This window comes from Ruditapes philippinarum, unplaced genomic scaffold (genome assembly GCF_026571515.1).
Source record: "Ruditapes philippinarum isolate M1 unplaced genomic scaffold, ASM2657151v2 ctg4221_1_1_1_1, whole genome shotgun sequence".
NCBI classification, from domain to species: domain Eukaryota; kingdom Metazoa; phylum Mollusca; class Bivalvia; order Venerida; family Veneridae; genus Ruditapes; species Ruditapes philippinarum.
Genome location: NW_026865215.1, coordinates 50,645 through 76,014, shown reverse-complemented (window position 1 = coordinate 76,014; position 25,370 = coordinate 50,645). Strand labels below are relative to the sequence as shown.

General features: G+C 31.9%; 2 protein-coding genes across 2 annotated transcripts in view; one reads left to right on the top strand and one right to left on the bottom strand.

The window, feature by feature from the left end:
- LOC132728202 (exocyst complex component 8-like) overlaps positions 1 to 14,469 on the top strand; it is a 38,423-nt gene extending 23,954 nt beyond the window's left edge. Inside the window, exons 11-16 of the mRNA XM_060713837.1 lie at positions 3,565 to 3,745; positions 4,147 to 4,277; positions 8,054 to 8,173; positions 8,761 to 8,863; positions 11,320 to 11,510; positions 12,252 to 14,469. Of these exons, the coding sequence (XP_060569820.1) occupies positions 3,565 to 3,745; positions 4,147 to 4,277; positions 8,054 to 8,173; positions 8,761 to 8,863; positions 11,320 to 11,510; positions 12,252 to 12,413 (888 nt within the window). The 3' untranslated portion in view covers positions 12,414 to 14,469. The remainder of the gene's footprint in view (positions 1 to 3,564; positions 3,746 to 4,146; positions 4,278 to 8,053; positions 8,174 to 8,760; positions 8,864 to 11,319; positions 11,511 to 12,251) is intronic.
- A 538-nt stretch (positions 14,470 to 15,007) lies between these two features.
- On the bottom strand, positions 15,008 to 23,980 carry LOC132728197 (carotenoid-cleaving dioxygenase, mitochondrial-like). Its single transcript, XM_060713833.1, has 12 exons — positions 23,917 to 23,980; positions 23,248 to 23,370; positions 22,115 to 22,250; positions 21,222 to 21,363; positions 20,237 to 20,375; positions 19,500 to 19,711; positions 18,243 to 18,354; positions 17,635 to 17,792; positions 17,159 to 17,264; positions 16,227 to 16,327; positions 15,594 to 15,705; positions 15,008 to 15,168 (listed from the first exon to the last, which is right to left on the bottom strand). Exons 1-12 carry the CDS (start codon positions 23,978 to 23,980, stop codon positions 15,008 to 15,010), a joined length of 1,566 nt encoding a protein of 521 aa, XP_060569816.1.
- Positions 23,981 to 25,370: the final 1,390 nt, after the last annotated feature.

The following is a 25,370-nucleotide window of genomic DNA, read 5'->3' as shown; positions in this document are numbered from 1 at the left end:
GCCCATCAAGGCCAGAATACAATTCAAGATTCTTGTATATATGTACAACTGTCACGTTGGAAATGCACCAACTTATTTGACCGACCTGCTTACACCAAAAGTTCAAAAACGTTCTCTGAGATCATCATCATTTTCAGTTGACAGTTATGAAGTGCCTTTTAATAAGTGTAAAACTTTCAGTGACAGAAGTTTCAGTACAATCGGCCCTAAACTCTGGAATGATCTTCCATTAAATATCAGACAATGCTCATCAGTTGATAGTTTCAAGAAACACTTGAAGACTCACTTTCTTCAGAGACTATTTTAATCTTTTTTAGTCAAAGTCAGTAAAGTGTAGAAACTAAGAGACAATATTTTTCTGCGCATTAACTCTGTGATGAATATCTGATTTTACAATGTATTTATTATCCAAGTAACATTTGCATGTCTTTTACCATGTCCTTTAATAATATAGCCATATTTTTAATTATTTTAAATAACATTACTTTCTTTTATTTGTGATACCATGTTTTAGATTTTAGATTCAGAATTAATTGTTTTATTATTCTTAAACTACATTTATTTATTACTTTTAATGTTCTGATGTGATAATGTACAACGCCATTGAATATGTATTATATGTAGAAATAGGCGTTTAAGCAAATAAAACAGTTTTCAGTTTTTTTTTAAATGTATTCCTACTTTATTTTTCCCATAAAACAAGAGAGCATTGTTGACCCTAGATCATGCGCCTAAGACCCACTGCTGGAAAAGGTCTATAATTCTTTTATACTGAAGAATGCTAAAATTATATAAGGAGTATCTTTTTTTCACCAGTCATGATTTAAAGAATCATGTCCAATAACTAGGCTCTCAGAACTACAAGAAGACTCATATAACTATATTCCAATAAGAGTCCATGTAAACTAAGTGATTTTGACCCTATGCCAATAGTTTATAATCTTTATATAACATCACAATGTTATGATATACGATATTTTCTCTTCTCTGTGCACATAGTTTCGGAGAAGAATTTTAATATATAAGTCAATGTAAACTAAGTGACAGGGAAAGCCATTTTGGACTGCAGGAACATGACTTAAAGGACCTCACGAGGAACACAGTTTTTAAAGACTTGTGTAGGGAATCGCATTGAAGTTGTTTTGTTGTTGATGTTATTAAAAAAAATCAACAAACAAACAAACTGTAATGCCTAGAGCTTAGATAGTCAAAATATAACCTTGCCAAGTAAAGAAGACCTCTTTAAAAGTTACATAAAACACTTTTGTATCATTAAGTGTACATGCAATAAAAAAAATCTTCTCAAAAATCAAAATGCATAGAGCACAGGTACTAAGCTGGCATGTAGCACCACCTTGGGTCTTTATTAACACATTTAATGAATCATGCTCATAGAGCCACCTGGGTTCACAGACTTGTATAGGAAAACACATTAAAAACATCTAGTGTTAAACTTCATTGACTTGAAATAAGATATTTAGGATGTAGACTGATATAACATGCATAAATTTGTATGATGCTACTGCAGTCTAAAATGGTTTTGCAATGGTATCACTTAATTTACAAAGACTACTGTAATAAATCTGTTTTCTCTTAACCTACAGTATCCGACGCATATACATTAATCATGTATCATCATAATTATGTTATAATAATGATATATGGACAACATGGTCCATATTTACCAAACACAAAAGGTCACTAAGTTTATATGGACTCGTATATAGATATGGTTATTAAAGTTCTCTCGTGTGAAATAAAACATTGAAAGCAGATATTGAGCATGTTTCTTTAAAAGCAACCGGATTCAATTATGACAAAAATCATGTGTGTTATGGCATAATTGACACTCCCAAAATGATCTTGTTACCTTTTTTTCCAACAATGATCTTAGGTGAGTGATCCAGGGTCATCATTACCCTCTTATTGAAAGAAAAAAATAAGATATGATTACTTTAGGAAATACTAGTACACTTAGTTTGTATCTTAACTTTTCAAAAAGGCCAGGCTATATCATTGATATATATGTTTTACATCACATACATTTTGTTGGCTTTTAAACCATGTTTATATTATATAAATATAAAATTGTGAAGGAGTCAAAAATATGCGTTTATAGACTACCTTTATACCTTACATTCAAGTACATGTTTGCTATTTTAAGCACGTTTAGTTGATTTATTGTCTTCTTATATGTCTTTACGATTAACAATTAATATATGATATCAAATATATTGAAACAAGAATTATCATGCAACCAAATTTAATAACTGAATGTATACACATGTTTGTATGTGCATTTCTTGCTCACCCACCAAATGGCCCGAAGGAAGACAAAAATGCTTGCATCCAATAAAAAGTACTTTTTAAGTTGGAACATTTGCATAAGAATTCATAGAAAAGTAAAAAGGCAAAGAAATAGAATGAACTTAGCTATGTAGATTTTCTGTTGTTTTTTCTTTCACAATTATCATATAAAATTACCCCACCCACTTTCACAAAATATAAAAACCTACAAATTTAATGCTTTTCTTACATTCTTTACAATAAACACATGATATTAATGGAATGTCAAATACAGTTTAAGATATAAAGTAACTGTTTTAACTTTGTACATTACTTTAGAAAATCAAATTTGAAAAATATGAAAAAAAAATGGAATTTTTTCTTGATCTTTTTTAAAGATATTTTAGACAAAAACTTTTTAAATGTTTACTTTTATTGAGATTTACATATAATTTGATTGTCTCTGATATGTTTAAACACCTTTTTTTATCATAATAAACATAATTTGTGCAACAAATTATACTATAAAAATGATATAACAGTTTTGCACAAAATCGACGGCCATATTGGACGCCATCTTGGATTTGGAAGAAGTATGAAAGAGAAATTTTGTGAGATTTAAATTTTTGAAAAGGAGAAATCATATGCATGCTTTTGGTGTGAGTTAAAGGTCTGTACAAAAATTGGAATGAATGAGCTAGAATGTACTCAAATTTATATGGCGGCCATTTTGAAAATGGCGGCCATCTTGAATGAGCAGAGATATTTTTGGGCCCACTTCACTTTTGAAATCTACATGGTCTAAAGATGATTTCCTGAAAGTTTCATGCTTGTATCACAATTTGCACTATTTTCTCAATTTCCCGCCCCACTATTAAAACTGTTTGAAATTAAGGTATCTTTAAAACACTGCACGTTTGTAACATAGCTTTTCATTGACTAATCATGACATATAGTTTTATATATACAGCTGCTGTCAATCTATGAAGAAACAATTTTTTCTCTGATAAAAGATGCTTGTTGTATTATAAAATTTGTTATAAATATATCTGATGGGTTGTTACAATGGCGGTATATAAACGGTTGTTTGAAATATAATTCTCATCTAGCGACTTTGGTTATATTTCCAAACAACCATTTATAAAGGGCTATAACCAGTCAAAATGCTTATATCTAATAATATTAGAAATCAGACATAACAATGATAACTGGCTCTTGTGAATTAAATTTTTTCCTTATGAAAATTTGGATATTTTAATATTCTCATTTATTATACAGGCATGTGATTTGTTCCTGAAAAATAGAAGTGCAATCATAAAGTACAACATTCGTCAGTTAAAGTTTGAAGGAGCAACCAGTCTATATATACGTTGTCTTTGTGGCGTATTTTTCTCAAGTCTATCAGAGACTGGGCGAGAATTTCACAAAGCATTCCCTGAACATTATGGATGTTTTTCAGGTATTAAACTTAATTTGTGGTATTTTTTTTTTACCTTATTTATAATTTTAATGTGTTGAAAACTGCATCCTCAGTGCAAAATAATTGCCCAGTTTAAGGGAAAAAAGATATTTTTTAATTTCAAATTTGGAGAGAAAATTATGTTTATAGCATAGTAAACTTTGTTAATGAAACTAAATTATGTATCGAGATATGTGAACTTTGTTTAAAGCTTATCAAGTATGCCTAATTTAAGCACTTCCTGGTAATGTTGAGAAGTCTGTTTTTATTTGTTTTTGAAGATGATTTGCAAATTTATGTAGAAACAATACAAAAATTTACGAAGTCATTTTACTAGCTAAATTGATGTATAGATAATATAATTATGTCAGCCTGAGTAAGAGGTTATGATTTAATTTCAGCATTTATTGTTTGGTCCAAAATGGAGCTGGAAAGTTTCATCAAGATATTTAAACGCCATGTGTTTGACAGTAAATCTAACCTTCCAACAATTGCTGAATGTGTTTCCATAGCATCTAAACACTGTGATGAGGTGAGTAAACTTTGATTTATTTGTTGCTAATGTAATTTGAACAGTCATTCAAACTTGAGCTTTGTCATAATCAAAGCTAAGCCAACTTATGACCTTACAGTCAAAACAAGAGGTAGCTATCTATCAAAGCTGTGTGAGCTCATAGACAAATCTGTCTTAGCTTACAAACAAATGTATGTAAGCTCTAAACCAATCTGTATAAGCTCAAAAACAAATCTATATAAGCTCAAAGGCAAATGTATGTTAGCTCATAGAAAAATCTGTGTAACCTCACAGACAAATTTTTTTTGTAAGCTCACAGAAAAATCTGTGTTAGCTCAAACTCAAAGTGAGTAAGGTCACAGTCCAACCTAATTAAACCAAAAGTCGCGTCTGACATAGCTCACAGTCTTATAAATCCTATTTTAACTCAAAGTCCAATTTGATAAAGCTCAAAAGTAAATCTGAGTTAAATAAGTCAAACTAAAATTAGGTCATAGTCAAACCACAAGGTAATTCAAATCAAACTTAAACTTACTGTCACTTTAGCTACATCAAATGGTAATTCATCACAAAACGTTTCTTTTCCATTTATAAAATTATGGGTATAAAATTTCCTGTTTTTAAGAGAGACCATCTGTTCATATAAATTGCTCCCATTTTCCCAGACTAGTCCTAACAGACATTTTTAGCTCACCTGAGCATGCTCAGGTTGAGCTTTTAGGATCGATGATTGTCCGTCGTCCGTCTGTCGTCCGTTCACATTTAGTTGTTAACACTCTAGCAGTCGCATTTTTTGCCTTAATCATCATCAAACTTGGTCAGGATGCTTGTCTAGTTGATAGCTCGGATGAGTTCGAACATGGGTCATCTCGGATGAAAAACTAGGTCACATGAGCTAAAAATAGAAAAACCTTAACACTCTACAGGTCACATTTTTGCCTCAATCATCATCAAACTTGATCAGGATGCTTGTCTAGTTGATAGCTCGGATGAGTTGGAACATGGGTCATCTCGGATGAAAAAGTAGGTCACCGGAGCTAAAAATAGAAAAACCATGTTAACACTCTAGCGGTCACATTTTTGCATCAATCGTCATCAAACTTGGTCAGGACGCTTATCTAGTTGATAGGTCGCATGAGTTCGAACATGGGTCATCTCGGATGAAAAAGTAGGTCACCAGAGCTAAAAATAGAAAAACCTTGTTTACACTCTAGCGGTCACATTTTTGCATCAATCATCATCAAACTTGGTCAAGATGCTTGTCTAGTTGATAGCTCGGATGAGTTCGAACATGGGTCATCTCGGATGAAAAAGTAGGTCACCGGAGCTAAAAATAGAAAAACCTTGTTAACACTCTAGCGGTCACATTTTTGCATCAATCATCATCAAACTTGGTCAGGATGCTTATCTAGTTAATAGCTCGGATGAGTTCGAACATGGGTCATCTCGGATGAAAAAGTAGGTCACCGGAGCTAAAAATAGAAAAACCTTTTTAACACTCTAGCGGTCACATTTTTGCATCAATCATCATCAAACTTGGTCAGGATGCTTATCTAGTTGATAGCTTGGATGAGTTTGAACATGGGTCATCTCGGATGAAAAAGTAGGTCACCGGAGCTAAAAATAGAAAAACCTTGTTTACACTCTAGCGGTCACATTTTTGCATCAATCATCATCAAACTTGGTCAAGATGCTTGTCTAGGTGAAAGCTCGGATGAGTTCGAACATGGGTCATCTCGGATGAAAAACTAGGTCACCGGAGCTAAAAATAGAAAAACCTTAACACTCTACAGGTCACATTTTTGCCTCAATCATCATCAAACTTGATCAGGATGCTTGTCTAGTTGATAGCTCGGATGAGTTGGAACATGGGTCATCTCGGATGAAAAAGTAGGTCACCGGAGCTAAAAATAGAAAAACCATGTTAACACTCTAGCGGTCACATTTTTGCATCAATCGTCATCAAACTTGGTCAGGACGCTTATCTAGTTGATAGGTCGGATGAGTTCGAACATGGGTCATCTCGGATGAAAAAGTAGGTCACCAGAGCTAAAAATAGAAAAACCTTGTTTACACTCTAGCGGTCACATTTTTGCATCAATCATCATCAAACTTGGTCAAGATGCTTGTCTAGGTGATAGCTTGGATGAGTTCGAACATGGGTCATCTCGGATGAAAAAGTAGGTCACCGGGTCTAAAAATTGAAAAACCTTGTTAACACTCTAGCGGTCACATTTTTGCATCAATCATCATCAAACTTGGTCAGGACGCTTATCTAGTTAATAGCTCAGATGAGTTCGAACATGGGTCATCTCTGATGAAAAAGTAGGTCACCGGAGCTAAAAATAGAAAAACCTTGTTAACACTCTAGCGGTCACATTTTTGCATCAATCATCATCAAACTTGGTCAGGATGCTTATCTAGTTGATAGCTTGGATGAGTTTGAACATGGGTCATCTCGGATGAAAAAGTAGGTCACCAGAGCTAAAAATAGAAAAACCTTGTTAACACTCTAGCGGTCACATTTTTGCATCAATCATCATCAAACTTGGTCAAGATGCTTGTCTAGGTGATAGCTCGGATGAGTTTGAACATGGGTCATCTCGGATGAAAAAGTAGGTCACAGGAGCTAAAAATAGGAAAACCTTGTTAACACTTTAGCGGTCACATTTTTGCATCAGTCATCATCAAACTTGGTCAAGATGCTTGTCTAGGTGAAAGCTCGGATGAGTTCGAACATGGGTCATCTCGGATGAAAAACTAGGTCACCGGAGCTAAAAATAGAAAAACCATGTTAACACTCTAGAGGTCACATTTTTGCCTCAATCATCATCAAACTTGGTCAGGATGTTTGTCTAGGTGATAGCTCGGATGAGTTTGAACATGGGTCATCTCGGATGAAAAAGTAGGTCACAGGAGCTAAAAATAGAAAAACCTTGTTAACACTCTAGTTGTCACAATTTTGACTCAATTGTCATCAAACTTGGTCAGGAAACTTGTCTAGATCATTGCTGGGAATAAATCGAACATGGGACATCTCGGATGAAAAACTAGGTCACAGGAGCTAAAAATAGAAAGATCTTATTAACACTCTAGTGGCTACTGTTGTGATCCAAATATTCTGTTAATTGGTCTGAAAATTTGTTTTGATGATTTCTAAGTCAAGATCGAACATAGGTCATTTTGGATGAAAAACTAGGTCACACCGCCCAAATATGGAAAAACCTTGTTAACATTCTAGTGGTCACATTTTCTACTCAAATTATCATCAAACTTGGTCAGGATGCTTGTCTAGGTAATTGCTTTGATGAGTTTGAAATCGCATGTGAAACTAGGTCACCAGAGCTAAAAATAGAAAAATCTTGTTAACACTCTAGTTGCTACTGTTTTGATCCAAGTATCCTGGAAATTGGTCTGAAAGTTTGTTTTGATGATTTCTAGGTCAAGTGTGAAAATGTGTCACCTGAGTAAAAAACTAGGTCGCACTGCTCAAATATGGATAATCCTTGTTAACACTGTAGTGGTCACATTTTTGACTTACCTGTCATGAGACTTGGTCAGAATGCTTGTCTAGGTAATTGTTTGGATGAGTTTGATAAGTCAGGTGAGCGATCTAGGGCCATCATGGCCCTCTTGTTTATCTAACTGGTTTACTACTGACAATTTTGTAACACAATCTTAAGTGCATTTAGAAAACATGCATTGAACTGTGAAGTATCCTGAGAATATTGTTATTATCGAAAATATCATTTTATGTTACAAACATGTCATTGTAATTCTTGTTAATATTTCAGCTGGCAGGAGGTGGACTTGATGTTGGATTTTATCTTGCAACCACAATCAATGGTGACCTTGAGAGAGTGATAGAGGAAAATAGGGACCAGATTATAGAGGGGATTAAATATAGGGCAGTGGTGAGATTATTTTAACAATTGTTTTAATGTTATCATACCATGCTTACCCTCTTATATCTAATTATAAGCTACAGACCACTTATAAGTTACAGCCAACTTAAGAGTAACAGACCACTAATAAGTTACAGACAGCTATCAAGTTTCAGACCACTTATAAGATACTGACAACTTAAAAGGTTCTGACCACTTACAAGTTTCAGACCACTTAAAAGTAATAGATCACTAACAAGTTACAGACCATCTATAAGTAGCCTGCAACTTGATAAGTTACAGACCACTTATAAGTTACAGACTACTTAAAAGTTACAGACCACCATTTATAAGTTACAAACCACTAATAAGTTATATCCAAATGGTCCTATAAGTAGATTTGCTTTAAATGTTTTACCTGTAAAATTTGTAAATTTAAGGAATTGTGAGAGTATAATCTTAAATCGTTGAGTTGATGTGACTTCGGATCCAACAATTAATCCTAAATCAAATAAAATAATTGATACAAGTACACAGTAACACTAGTGAGGACAGTACATGCACATGTATGTACACACATATATATATATATACCCGGGTATTTTGTTAAATTTCAGGAAGATCTTTGGCGACCTTTGAACCTACAGAATGAAACTGAATGTAATAAATTTGTTGAAGAAATGGCCTCTGTTGGGCTGGATGTTAAAGATAGTGTTTATAGTGAGTAATATTTATAGCATGTAATTATACAACTATACATATACATGTATACATACATTACATACATGTATATTATTACATTTATGTATGTTATGTTGTATTTGTCATTAAAAGTCACAATAAGAATATGGCATGTAAAATTTTATTAGAATTCTGTACATGTATTAATAAATCTGTATGAATTATGTAGGAATAAGAATTTTAAGTATCATATATCAGGGTTTTTTTTGCAAGTATCTAATTTCCGCATAGCAATAAATCTCTGACAAATAGCATAGTCTCTCTTTGTCAGCAGAAAAACGCTAAAAAAAGAAGAAACATGTATAACATTATCGCTAAAATTAGATTCACTAAAATTAGACTATTACCAAAATGGCATAATTTTTCCTACACAAAAAATGACCTGATATACAGAAATTAAAACCATGTTGTTGTTAATTGCGAGCTGCATAAGGCATTCGCATTACCATACTTGGATATTTAAGCCAATTTTGCTAAAATGTAAGGTTACTATTTTTTGCGAATTTCTGATGTAAGTAATTGATGACTTTTTTTTTTTGCTATTTAATGCTCATAAGTAAAGCAGTTCAGTATATAAGGGCTTTGGTTTCCACTCTATTCATGATTGCTAAAAGAAGGGTTTACCCAGCCCATTCACTTTAAATGTCTATAAATTATAAACATTCACCCAAAACATATACAAATGCTGGTGGCCAGGTCTAACACTAAGTTGGTGTTACTTAATGGACATGTTTCATAGCAGTGATGACAAAAAATGGTCAGAAAGAAAATCATACAGAGTACATTTATAAACAGAACACAACATATTTATATAAACAGAACATGTATTTTACTAAAATCATTTAAACAGGTATAAAAGTGAATCTTATACAAGAAATTATGGGTATTTATCAATATACTTGTGTCTCCAAATATTTGTCATCTGATATTGATGTATCGTCCATATCCTTTTGCACTGAATCATTGATAGCTCTACTTCTTCATTGATAGCTCTTAACTTCTGTAAGAGTGTAGGTTTTCACATGTCTGTTCAGTGCACATAAAGTAAATAATATATTAAGTTCCTGTTGTTCTTAGAAAACGTTCAAGGCAAGTACTATGTAATTATATTATTACATGTACAACTCTAAGGCTTAATATAGGAATTGTAACCCAATTTTTAAGACAATTTCTAGAAATAGAAGATCCCTATAGAGCAATAGAAAACAAAAAAGAAAAGATATAAGTTGTTGTTCTGAGCAATTTTGAGAACAAACCATTTTTCTTCTCCTATATAAAAAATCTTTCCGTTAATCATGGCAATAGCTCATATACTCGATGTCTCCCAGGGATCAGGGAAACCTATTATTTTCAGAGAATCATTAATTTGATGTGTTAGTCAAAGTTATAATGAAATGATAAATTCTTTTATTTATACAATTACAGTAAACATTTTATTTATAGTTTCAGCACTTATTAATACATATTTCTTTAAAGGCCCATTACTGTATGTGTATTTGAATTTCGCGGAAGCAAATTTTTTGTGGAAATGTTCATTTTGGGGGTATATACAAATATTCGCACTATTTTGAATTTGCGGAGGTGACTGCTGAAAATGATAAAATTGCGTAGACAGCTCAGGTTAAAAAAATAAGGGATATGACTGTTATAATTGTGAAGTTCACAGTTATTTTCAATACCTGTGTCAAATAATACGCTATTGTACAGAACAAAGACATTGTCTAGCGGACCGATTATGGCAAACAAAAGCACTTAAGCGCGCATTTTTTTAACAGTTTGCGTCATAAACGTCTTGGCATCTGATCAGATCAAATTTTGATTTGTTCTATACAAACAATACAAATAACACAAACATAAACATTTTCAACTGATGAAAAACCTCGAAAACAAAACACAATAACTCTGTAAACATTTTAATTAAAAGTATGTATTGAAAGCATATAACACACTGATACACATTGTTCTTAAAAAAGTGCGAAAATACTATAATTTCGCGGATCAAATATCATCGCGAAGATCGCAAAAATTTGAAGCCCGCAAATATTTCTGCACATACAGTATGCCTCAGAATGCTATCTTTTATTTTCTCAAAAACTGCTAATTTTTGGTATCTTGTTATAGTTTCCAAAACTTACTCATTTTCTGTATACATGAACTATCTTTAGAATCTGTAGTTTTGTTGACAATTGGCATATTTATATTGATTTAGTATTTTGTATGGAAGTCAAAATACTACTTTGTTTACATTTTCCTATCTTTACAACACATAACTGTATGTTCAACTTTTTTCAGTTGTAAACGTAATCCATTTTTAAAACATCATTTCACACATGTTCATCATTTCTAAAGAATTATCTATGGATATCTGAGGTATAATGTGGCTTTAACCAAGCTAGTGACCTTGATCATTTTTGAAATATATTTTCTATTTGCAGATGTGTGTTTTATTTCCCTTACAATGAACACAGCACAGTTTTGTAAGGCGTGTATAGTACTGGCACAGAGTTTATTACTGATATACAGTACGGAGAGGGAGGCTCTTATTACAAACACCCTAGTACAGATCTTTAAAGCACAGGTCAAACATCTAGAAACTTCTGTCAAATCTGACAAGTTCAAAAATGATGTAAGTTTGATTTTGACTTGTATTATTTAATATTTGTAGGAAAGCTTTTTGAAGTATTGTTGATTTACTGACCATGGACAAATTGGATATATTCTGTCCGATTGTTTGTTTGCAAAGGTGACCATATGAAATTCACTCTGTATGCTGGAACCTTCACTTGGACAATGGTGTTTATAATGAATACCAACTGTTTGTATTTGTATATTTTAACTTAATACCATTCAACAAGAACCTGATTTGATTTGACATGTAAAATTTTCAATGACAATAGATCTCTAACTTAGAGTAATGGTCAATTGCCTGTTATGACTGATTCAGAATTAGCCGTGGAAATCTGCATAGAATTTGGGAAAAAGGTCAAACAAGCACAACTCATTTTGATATATTGAAATGTGATTTTGACTTACATTCTAGGTTCAAATTTCAGAACTTAGACTTGTGTAGTAGAAGATTTGAGTTGAGGTTTTGTTTTCAAATATACAAATATTTGTAACCCAAGCGTATTTGAATGTAGTTGAAGTACAAGTCAAATTTGTGTTTGCGAATACATATTGACATTTTTTGTTACATAATTATGATTGTTCATTAATGTAATTCTAGATTTATTGTGTAACTAAGAAAGTAATACTGATCGTACCATGTAAATCAAAAACTTTTTGACTTTAATTAATAAACCTTTAATATGAAAGGAATTACAGATTTATTTAAAGACATTTTATATCTTAATATGTCTATTTTCAGTTAAAGTTTATCCTAAAGAATTCACAGTACATTCTAGAAGTACTAATGGCCAAGATAGAGCACATGTATAAAATACAGAATGTTCTCTTCCCTCACCAGCTTGTCGCTGTCAACGGTGAATACAGAAGGTTGAAGACTACAGTATCAAATATGGCAAAGTGACCTCCCTTTGTTATAAAAACGCCATTAAGTAGTAACTAAATTGTGAACCACCTCTTTTCACAGCAAGGAATGGAGTATTAATTCCAAACACTTTTCCCTCACCAATGCTTATCAAACTTAAGAAATTATTAAAGTGAAAATTTATCCATTTCTATAACAGAGTGGTTTCCCTTTGTTCAATTCAGATATTGTTATGTATAAATTACTTCCCCTTTCTAATACAGATATATTTATAGGATTAAATTTATTATTTATCACTATATCTAGTCAATCCAAATGAAGAATGAAATCTAGTGCAAATATAGCATAGCTTAGTGTATGTTATTACCCTTTTTGTAAACGATATACCTATCATATAAAGATTATAAAATTTATCATCCGTTTTATCGCTACACCTAAGTTACCAGTATTTTTCAATATAAGGGAAGCTACTTGCTGTAAAGAAATTCTAAAAAAATATGTGTAGTTACCTCCCTTAAAATAAGAAAATTTATCACTTTCCATTTTGAAATGATGTGCTTTAGTACATATAGTGAATTAAGTGGAAAAAAAGTTGAGTAATGATAATTTTAGTTCTACATCAAAATTTTTACTAGACATAAATTTGGTTGTCAGTTATCACTCTTTCAATAAACTTATGTTACCAGCAAGCAAACAGACTTTTCAAGGTGAAATTATTTTTTTATCTATGCATAAGGTTGGAGTAATTGTAAAAGCCTTTATATAAAGTACACATTTGTATTTTAAATCAAAAATATTTTAAAAACTTTTGACATGAAAATGTGCGTTTTATCATAAATTATGGAAATAGTTTATCGGCCATAAGAAAAGCAATTCTTTTTTACAAATACTAAGTTTGTTTAACTGACTCAAACTTAAGTGATTGCAGTTTTTTAAAATGCTAGTATTAGGCAGTCAATAGTAATAGGCCTGAACAAATTGTACATAATGCAAGCTAGTATGGCTGTAAATTGGTGGTATAAACAAATCATTGTTGTAGAGTGAAAGCAATTTGTATAAAAAAAATTTGTACATTATATATCATTTCTAATACTTGGTTCCATGGGAAATGTGCAATATTAGAACTTCAATAGTCTGTAGGCTTTTACCGTATTAAGCTGGTGTAAAATGTTGGCTTGGCTTATAGCTAGATATATGTTAGCTTAGCTGATTGCTAGAAAGATGTTGGCCCAGCTTATACCTACATTGTAATAATGTTGGCTTGCTAATAGCTAATTAGATGTTGGCTTTGGTTATAAGTAGATAGATGTTGGCTCAGCTAAAAGCTAGATAAATGTTGGCTTGGCTAACATCTTGATGTCAGCTAATAGCAAGATAAATGTTGCCTTATAGGTAGATTAATGTTTGCTTGACTAATAGGCAGATAGATGTTAGCTTGTCTTATAGCTAGATAAACATTGGCTTGGTTAAAATCTAAATTAATTAATACATTGTATGTAGTTTTGAGTTATTTAAGTTTGTCTTTACACATTGAATAGGACATTTGTCCACTTGATAAATGTGTTCTGTTAATTGGACAAGACATAAATATCACAGAAGATCAATGTTGTAGATGCTTTCAAACTGTAACAATGTTTTCCACATGATCAACAAGAGCTACTTCTAGATAAAAACGCATGAATTTAGTGTCTATGTAGTCATCTTTATAAAACATACTGATTGCAAAATAAAGAAAAAAATTAAGATATTAACAAAGAAAATCCCCTTGCACCCCTTGTTTTTTACAATGCACATATCAGTATGAATTTTCTGAATATAGGTCAAACAATGTGATAGTTTGGAATCATTTATAACTTTAGTTTACAATGAAAATCAGCTGTTTTTATTTGTATATTGTGAACTTAATATTTAATATGTATCAAACATATATGTGTTATTAAAAGTGTTATTGCATATGCTTAGTTAGATTATTACCATTGTATATACATGTATATCTGCATTATGATTTAAGTGAATTTTATTTGTGAACAAAAGATTAACTTAACAAATTTTGTCTTTGGTTAATAAATTTATATTAAACCCATATAATGCAATTTGCTGTATTTTCTTTTACCTTTTACCCATCCAAAATGACATGTATCGATAGGAAAGCTGAAATTGTTTGTATAATATCAACAAGAGGCTTTTCCTAAAAGTCAGATTCTTATATATGCATCCTATTTATAGCATTACCCTGTTAAACTATGTCAGAGACCACAATCATATCAAACCAATTAATAACAGTAGTCTGTTTACCAGTATGGAAATAGAATAATCTGTATTGCCGACCAGTTGTGCAAATGACAGGTTTTTAAACACATAAAGTTTGTCTTATGATTTATTTAATAATTTTTATAACTTAACATACATGTACAATGTAAATAACTTTATCATATAGATATGCTGTGAATGTGATTTGGAGTGCTACATGTGGCATGGAAATAAATATATCTTGAGATTTCAAGTAAAGTCCCATTTTATCAATATAAATGATATCCTTGCCAACCTGGATATAGTGGCCACCTGTCTATAATGACCATCTTAGCCTGGTCCCCTCGCCGACCACTATAATTATACAGGTTAAAACTGTATTTTCACTGATTCGTTTTGAACAAGCCATGAAAATCTTTTGGAAATCGTGGAATGTCAAATTCTGCTCTGGCAATTTCCTTCATAGATTTAGCATCAAGTACAAGCAAGAAGGCGTTCTTTCCTTTGTCACAGTCTGAGTTGTTGACAGCTGACAATACTACACCTGAAAATCAGAATTTCAAGGTTTAACTATCTGCAGTAATGAGAATAAAAGAACAAAAAATAAAACCAGGTTTTTAAATTATCTGAATGTAGAGCCATATGTATACAAAGTTTTCCAGTGTTAAATTTTGCTCAGTACCTTAATGAAAGAACAAAATAATACTGTCAATAATAGCCATTATATTTTATTCATATTTCACCATTCTTTACATATATAGAAACTTTTTCCCATATTATAGCCTATATAAACTTGTTCTTTAAACACTCTTAAGGTTTAAGCTGCAATTTATCAAAACAAAATGACATACTAACGAAAAATAAAACAAAGCTAGATTCTTTCAAAATTGCTAATCTATAAGATATTGACATATTTTTTTCGACAACCAACTTGGGGGAATAGAAACTTATAAAAGAAAAACGCCTAACCATCATCTTCATCTGTACCATTTGGATTAGGAACAAACACTGGTTCTGAGGGATAGCATTTGTCCTCACCCCATTCCTTAAATGTCTTTGTGTTGATGTCAATCTTCATTACCTAAGATAAAAACTTAAATCATAAATATGTGTATATTGTTTACATGGTAACGAAATATAAATATATTATCATTCCAAATGTTTTAATATTTTCTATTACTCGCAAATCGGTTGCATCACGAATTTATGATTCAGGGCAATTTTTATAATATAACCTACATAACTGATTTTTAAAATTTCAGGCCCTGACATTGCAAAATTAATGCATGAATCCTCGAAATAATTTAGTAGAACAAAGATCGCACCAGTGTAATAAAGTTACTCTACCATTGCATTGAGAACAAATTTTGGAGAAATATGTAAACATAATCTTTATCAAGAATAAATATTGCATTGCTGCTCACAAATAGACATATTATGCAGGACTTTCATAAACAAAATGTCTATGTGTAAATACCATTGTAAGTCAATCTTGCGACTCCGAATTTTTCTATATTTTTAAGTACATTTATATGGCAAATATTGTTAAACATCATTAATATTAGCATTCGAGTGGTTTATATCAATATATTGTTAACTTACAGTATTAAAATGTTTTCCTTTAGGATGCCAGCCTGTACCATATGTATATCTGTATTTCTTACCATTGTAACGTTGATAGTGTATTTGTGGAAAGTCCATACCTGAAGGTAAAACATCTATTATATAAATAACAAACATATCCTATAGTGCCCGAAATAATCCATTGAGGAACAACTGAGATCTTCTTCCTATAGTAGGCTGGAAAGTCGCCACATGACCTAACACATGTAACAGTGTTGGTGCGATATAAAACTCAACCATAAAATTTTATAACATGGTAAAACAGATCTTATACATTATTAAACAATGACACAATAAATAAGAGTAAAACTTGCATGAGAAATGAAAGCAGATCTATTAAATCATACTAAGAACGCCACAAATAAGAGAACTTAATTTGTTATTTCATTATGGTCCTTAGTTAAGATGGTATTCTTGACACATTTTTTTCGTGCATTGACTTCATTCTGCAGAAGCACAAAGATGCATTAGCAAGTTCGTCCAAATGGCTTCTGCAGTTATTAATGGAAAAAAACGTGCATTAGCATCTGATTTGGTGGTTAGATGTTCTGTTATTTGTTTATTGTATAAAGATACCTGTTTTGTCATGCTTACCACCTGAGTGTGAGACATCATTAGATAGCTATGCTTTGATAATAAATTAATTGAGCCATCATTGCAGACATCAATGAGCCACACATATTAAAAAAAACAACAAAAAAACAATAGCACATGCTCGCATGAATTTATCCAGTAATGCACTATTCTTCTTCGTTAATGTACACCTGCACATGTACAGTTTATGTACACTCGTCTTTCTGAAGATGTTAATGCATTTTATAAGGTGTGATTAACTCTTTATTGTATATAAATAAAATAAAAAAAGGAATATGCTTTGGCCTCTTCAGTTATAACCAACTATAGAAACTTGCCCGTATCAGCAAGTGGTTCCCATGTACAATATACAGTGTCGTCTGCTGTCATTGTTGCAGTTGCTGTCGTCTGTGTTATATCCACCAAGTTCTTGTTGCGTGGTGTCTGTATACAAAAATAGTTTAACATAAACAGATATTGTATGTACCTGTATATAGTTCTATTTATGGTTTGTTTATTTATTTATTTATTGTTTTCTTACTTTAATTGAATTATAAGGAACGGAATGGTGAACAGTGATATATTATCTACATGGTTTCTTGTTCAAGCTTAACATATGTGGTGCCTTCAGCCTTCTTAATAAAATGAAGTGCTTATATAGTTCATAATGTTCACTTATATTTACACTTATATTTTAGAGTCTACAATAAATTTTGTATTTTCATTCAACAAATATTTCAAAATCACAACTCAGATTCAATCGATATTCTTTTAGAACCAACATATTCCCTCACTTTTTTCATATAAGAAATACCTGTTTGTTAACATTCAAAGGTAGAATATATCTCCTAGGTTCAGGGGCATCATATTTTCTCCACTTTTCCTCACATTGTTCCGAGCTAAGATCCTTGACGTAGACATAGTGTAACGCTTCATTTGACCTCAGAGCACAGAAGTCAACAATTATATGACCTTGAAACAATAATTACAGATAATTATAGAACAAAGGAAAACATTGACTTTGAAAACAATTGAGGCCATAAACAGCATATGGGCAATGTTTCTACCAAGTTACATAGACAAGGGGTCGTTACTTCTTAATTAAGTCATTGATCGGTCTTGGAAGTACAGATGTTCAGGCGTACGCACGGACAAACCCCATCACAGAATGCTCCCACTTGTAAGTCAGAGCAGAATTATTACAGCTTAAAAAACATTTAAAGGGACAAATTGTTGCTCAAAAATCGCCCGGAACATAAGTTATAGCTGAAAAGTTCATAAAAGTGACCTAACGATGTGAAAAAATCATTCAATCTTAACATGCTCCTTATCTAAATCCGTGCATGAAAAAATGATAATGTGTTATTGTTTAAATCATATTAAATTTTAAGAACAACCCATAAATAATCAAACTATTCTCACCATTTTCTTCATATGCATTTGCATGATGGAACACCATCAAGGGGTCAGCTTCGTATTTGATTCCTGGATTGACTTCTTCACCGGATTTCTTGTCAATAATGCGAAATCTTGTCTGAAATTCATAGATCAATATAGCCTTATATTAGTACTAATATTGAATTTCCTGGTCAAACGAAAATTCATTGCCAAGTAAAATATCATTCTTAATCATTCTTTTATTTCTAACAATACAGTAAAATCCCTCAATTACGACCACCATTCAGAAATGGGCCAAAGTGTTCTCCATTGCGGGATGGTGTCAATTTTTGACATTCTTCATTGCGTACATTATATATATATGGTGTATTTTAGTCATTTTGTATGAACAAACAATATGCATCTTAACCTACATATACAATATAAAAGTATGTTATAATATTTAATCTGATGAATGCAAAACATATTTCTGACAATATTTAATATTCAATTGCCTTTGGTGTGCTTTCAATATTAATTATTATATGATGTACTGTAGATAAATGTGTTATTCAGCTATCATATAAGAAATTTATTCTCAAAAATATAAATTTGCCGTAAGCAACATTAAACCACAGTGACTCTAAAATGTTCTTAATTCTCACCTTATCTTATGCAATAACCAAATAATTATAGTTTTTGACACCTTGAGAAATCAAGTGTCGTGCTTAAACACATTTAAAGAGGAAAAAACAACAAATTTGTGAACTAGGTAGGTGTTGACTTTAACATCAGTGGTCTCAATAAAGGGTTCCAATAAAGAAAAATGGGACTTAAGATGATTGTATTAAAAGTGGATAACCGGGTTGCTCTTAGTTCTGGATCAAGTAACTATTGACATAAAGAATAGAAAATGCCGTTCTTTTAAAAGATGGTTTTAATAGCAGATTGGTCTTAATTCCTGGGTGGCCTTAAGTAGGAATTCCACTTTATATTGATATATTGAACAGTTGAATATTGATCTAAAGTATATTATTTTATGAATATTGTATCGATTTATATACAAACGTTTGGATTTGATCCACATTGATGTATATATGAGGATTTATCTACATACATGTATGTTGTCAGTGACATTTGACCAGTGACATTGTGTTAAAAAATATTAACCACAAGAATTTGTCTTTATTGATAATTGATCTTTATGATAAATAATCTCCACAAAGACAACAAACAGCATGTCCCAGAGTCGTACAAAAAGCTTAGGCCCATATTACTTAAAACTTAAAAAGGATTACTAACCTTTAAATCCGGGCACCAGTCCAAGGAATTGCTCATAGGTTCACCTCGTATTTTAGCCGTCATTATTTTCAGTAGGTTGATGAACATTGGCTGTTCGACGTACACGTAATAGTTTTCAGTCATTCCAAAACTATGGATGTAGTTGATGCTAAATTTTTTTGATGATTTGATGGCAGACATAACTTGACCTTGTGGGAATTCATCAGTTGGATCTTTAGATGGATAAAGAAGACAGTTTAATTATTACAGTAACAAATGAGTGTAAATAAAAAATACTAATTACATGTCATAAAACATAAACAATAACATAAAAAATGTCATGATGGCCGTTAATTGCTAAACGAACAAGAATTAGATTCATCCAAATGTGAAGATGTGTGGGAGCTGTAAGTTAATTCTTACTTCTAAAAGATATGTAGGAAACTCTCAATTATTTTAGCAATCTTTGTAAAGTAACATTCAAGTAAAATTGCTTTTGAAATTAAACAAAATTTCCAGAGCAAGTGAGGAGGAAATTATTCTTTGATCGACATTTTGTTGTTAATGAAAGATGACTTTTTATAAAAGGTAACAGTAGATCACGTTCAGTATACAGTGTCATCCAATCAATTTCAAATAAAGGTTTTCAGAAAATATAAACAAGACATTAAATTTTCAAAATTTTGCACTTTAATGTATAAAAGTGCATTATATTATGAAATAATAAGCGTGGTATTTGCTCGTATGGCAAGACATACCATTTTTTGGGGGAATTTTGATGATACAAATTTTTGGACCTCCTTTGAAACAGTTTCCGATATTGTGAATAGTTCCGTCGTCATCATAGTGAGGATGAGCTGTAGCCGAGTGAACAGCTACATAGTCTCTTAGATTGACCTATAAAGATATATAATACATACAGTTTGTTCCTTTTTTCCTTTTCTAAAATACGTTTATAATGAAAAACAACTTATTGTCCGATGGAAAAGAATGGACGTGTGGTGGACATATATGTGGTGTATTCCTGTATCGATTCAGATTGGTTGTCAAAGATCAAAAATTGAATGTCGAATTAGATGTTTGTTGGAAAGTTTTACAAAAGATTGAAATAAAAAGGGGAAGTAATATCAAAACCTGACTGCTAAATTAGGCATTCATAAACCTATTATTTGTTATCAAGGCATTAAGACAGGGTTTCAGGATCAATTCAAATTTGTTTTTCTTTTCTCTCTAAATCACCCTCTAAGCTCTATTAAGTTTTCATGATCAAATTTTAAAATATTTTCACTGAATCATTCTCTCAATAAGCTATCTTAAGATTTCAGGATCAATTTAAAAACATTCTCTCTATAAGCTCTCTTAAGTTTCCATGATCAATTCTAAAATATTTTCTCTAAATTATTCTCTCTATAAGCTCTTTTAAGGTTTCAGGATCAATTTTAAACATTTTTAACAACTCATTCTCTCAAGGTCTTTCTACGATTTCATGATTAATTTCATAACATTTTCTCTAACTTACTTCCTCTGTGACCTCTATTGTTTCAAGATCAGTATCAGAATTATTGTCTTTATCTTACTCTGTTTGGGGTCTGTAATGTTTCAGGTGGAAATACAAAACAATTTCCTTAGACCTAATCTCAAGTGTCTCTTATTTCATGACCTATTTTAAATCATTTTCTTCAGCTGTCATACTAAGTTTTCTATGGTTTCAGGATCAATTTCAAGTATTTTTCTTTAACTTACTCTCTCTAGTGTCTCTAAGGTTTCAGGATCAACTCTCCTGATAAACTGTGTCTCTGTACTAGCATACAATTCATCTTTTAACGGATACAAATTCACATTTGTGTTGTCATTTCTCTCATCTACGACGAAATGACTCAAAAATCTGAAAGATACAGGTAAATATCTGCTATTTATTATCTTTGAAAAGATAATATCACATGAGAAAAACGCATCACTATATTTCTTATTCCCGTTCCTTTGATTAAACCATCTAGGTGTTAAAATATCAACTATGAGTGGCTATCGTCACAATCTTGTTTTGATAGGCTGACATTATATTAAGCAACATAACTGGAACATACATGCAAAATTCTGCCTCAATTGTGTACGACTATACAATGCAATTAATTCCAGGTGCTTCTTGCTTTCCATGAAGCAGGCTGCGTTTCGTAGAAAGTCCTTAGTGTATCCCAAGTCTTAGGACATAAAACCAACTTTAGGACTAATTATTCAAGACCTTTTTGATAAACATTTTTATCTTCAGTACAATACTGTCGACTGTAAATAAATGCACCCTCCTGAGAAAAATTAATAAAAACAACGACATCCACTTTTATTCGCAATGTGTAAATGTCAATCATTTTATTTTCAGAAACTAAAGGAGTCATAACATAGGAGTCATAAGTGAATATATTTTCTTTAAAACGCAAAATTGTCACATTTGTTTGGTATTAAGACTTATTTCAGACTGAGGGCTTTCTATATTGGTTACTGGTATTAAAAAAACACTGGAGACAATTTTCCTCTGAGATTGTTTGTAAATAGATCAAGCAAGCCTGGGACAATGTAAGTGACTTTAATCACTTCATTTTACCAGGAAAGCTCTAGTATTTAGAGAATATAAACAGCCATACCTTTGAAAGATATTTTTACATGGGTCAGGGACTGGTAGGGTACCGAATCCGGAGATAACGATTCTTTGTGCAGCAAGATTCTCGGTGTATGATTCACTTTTAAGGAAGCGATTTTGGTATGTTACCTTCTTGTTTTCTGTAACAAAGATTATGATAATCACCACAAGCATTGTGATAACATCGTTTCATGAATAAAAAATCTCAAGCATTTGCTTTATAACAAAGTTTGGATTTCTTATATTCATAACAAAAAAGCAACGTTCATTATACACGTGTCGCAAAATCCAAATTACGCCGCATATGTGTTACTAAGGTTATAGAATAGCAGGCATGCAATTTTACTAAATATATGATTTTTCTAACTTATCTAATTAATGAAATAATCCGGTTTATTTCAATATATTATATATTAAAGTTGAACCATCTTTATCTAAGCAAAAACCAAAAAAGTTACGTTATTTTGGCTCATCCCCTGTAAATGGTTACATGACACACTATAAATATGTTGTAGTGTGTGTAAGGATGCTACAATGATTTCATTATCTAACAGAACGCTGACTAGATCCTAATTGCTGGTACATGTTTAAACATTATTTTTTATGAAGCATTATGAACCGTAGTGGAAATCTCGTAAGCTTCTGAATTATTCCTGATAGGTGAAACAACTAAGCATTATTCTAAATTTTTAACACAACTCAAGATGGTACCGTGGCTTTAGGATGTATTTATAATTAATTTTATAAGGCAATGCGATAGTACTAATTGTGACAAATTATATACATATGTCCAGGGGCCTGTCTTACGGTGACGAAAGTGGACATAGGAAATTTTTATTTACTACGTGCGCACGCGATATATAATACATACGCTTTCACAAGTAAAACATATATTGCATTGTCACGTAATGGTTTTCATATCAAATGTGTGGCCACTCAATATTATTGCGTGAGCATATACTATATCAATTGAGTGCTCACTTGATATTTATTGCGTGGCCACTTATTTCCTTTCGTATGCGCAAGCAGTAAATAAAAGATTTTCTATGTCCCCTTGGGTCACAGTAAGACGGGGCCCTGGGTATATGTATTTGATATGTCAGTTAGTGTAACCTTGACATAAAGAAAAGTGCAAACCTATATGGAACCGTGTGATCATTGCCAGGGGATCAAACCAATGATTGTACTTGTATTCTCCAACTTCGTACATTCCCGGTCCATTCCTGTACAGACTTCCATTAACCCATTCTGGAATCTCTCCTATTCCGACGAAATTTATGCGTAAAAATAACAGATTGTAATATAGGAAATGCTTTATGCTATTAAAATTGTTATGCTAATTGCTTAAAAGAGCTCCATTGATGTCAAATATGCTGAAGGATTGAGCTTTTACATATATCAAGTGAAATTCAGAATTTAATTGTCATTTTCCTGGTTTCTATAAAAAGTGGAGAATAAATGATCTGAAAATTTGCAACCCTCTTAATGGGACAGATTTATATCAAATGATTCACAAATTTAGAAAACAAATATTTCCAAAAATACCTCAGTGGAGTCCCTCTAATTTCTCCTAAACGTTTGGAATCAAACCATTCCATTAGTGATATTTCAAATTTTTCTCAAAACAGCGAAGGATAGATCTACTTGTAATTAAAATTCATTCTTTAGGGAAAATCCTTATCAATGAAAAGTAATTTAAAATCTTTCAAATTTTCTTCAGCAGCAATTGGCATTATAAATATTATTTATCAAAACAAATTTACATCTTATATAATGGTGTACCGAGGAAAAAACATTCTCACATACCTGCAATTTTTCCCACAACAGGATTCTCGTGCTCTTCTTTGATGGTTTGAAAAAGCTTGTGCATATTCTGCTGATAAAAACCACAATGTCATGGTGGGGAAAAATCACTCACAAGAATCATGTATCAATGACACTAAACACGATGTTGATATGTTCATATATAAGTAAATAATAATTTAAAATACACATCACACATATCATATAACTAATTGTCAAAAAAGCCATTTTATTAAAAAAAAAAAAAAAAAAAAAAAAAACGCACAAATGTCAGCCATTTTGTGTTACAATTTTTTATATGACGTTCAATTATGGCGTTCTATCCGGTTCGCGTTATGTGTCTTTATATGAAATGAATTTGGATTTTGCTGGTGTGACCTAAATAACGGCGAAGGGTGTGGCTCTAAAAAGATGCTTCTGCCTCTGCTTTCTAGTAAAGAGGTGATCCGTAGTAACAGTCCGCGTCCCAGAAAAGAAGCAAGTCTAAGAGAGGTCCGTTTCATAGGCGCGCAGCAAGTGTAAGGAGTGCGGCAAGTATAAGGAGCACAGTGAGTGTAAGGAGCACATTAAATTTAAGGAGCGCACGCAGCAAGTCTAGAAACGCAGCAAGTCTAAGGCACGCAGCAGGTCTAAGGAGCGCAGAAAACCCAAGGAGCACAGCAAGTCTTTGAAGGGTTGCAAGTCCAATAGTGTAGTAAGTTTAATAGTGTATCAACTAATACTGCAGCAGGCCAAGGAGTGCAGCAAGTCCAGTACTGCCTCAGTATGTCTAAAGAGCAAACCGAGTCCAAGGAGCGCATCAATTCTAAAGCAATAGTCACAAGAACTGCTCAGAATATCAATTAAAGTCTCATAATTGAAACCAAAACTTGACACTAATGCATTTGCTATTTTACTCTTTTTATACATAGCCTTTAAAAAATATATCATCTTTTATAAAACAAAATTAGATAAATAGTTATGTTATAAGCAATGCATTCGTTTCTAAAATTGTTTTTCTTAACAATATAAAAAAAATTCTTACGCAAAAATTGAAGCTATTAGTTACGATCTCTGGCTTAATAAATGTGTGTGTAATAAAAACATTGCCCGTAGGCCTGTGTTACATCAACCATGTGTTTAACAAATATAAACACAAGACTAGCTCACGCTTTTGACATTTTATTTCTCTCTTTTTTGTCAACATATTTTTTGTTTCCTTCCGAATTTCACACACTGAGGTTTTAAAAATGTATATATAATTAAGATATTATAAAACTGATTACCTGAACACTTTTAGTAAAAATACATGTATTATATCCAGTGATCTATACTCCCCGTACAAAATAAACACACAAAAAAGAAGATAAAATATAATGGCGCCCGGTCATGCTCGCTTGATTTTTTTCTCAGGGTCAGTGTAAATACTTCTTTTAAATCGAAATTGAGATGACCTTTATTAAGTCGGAGTGAATATT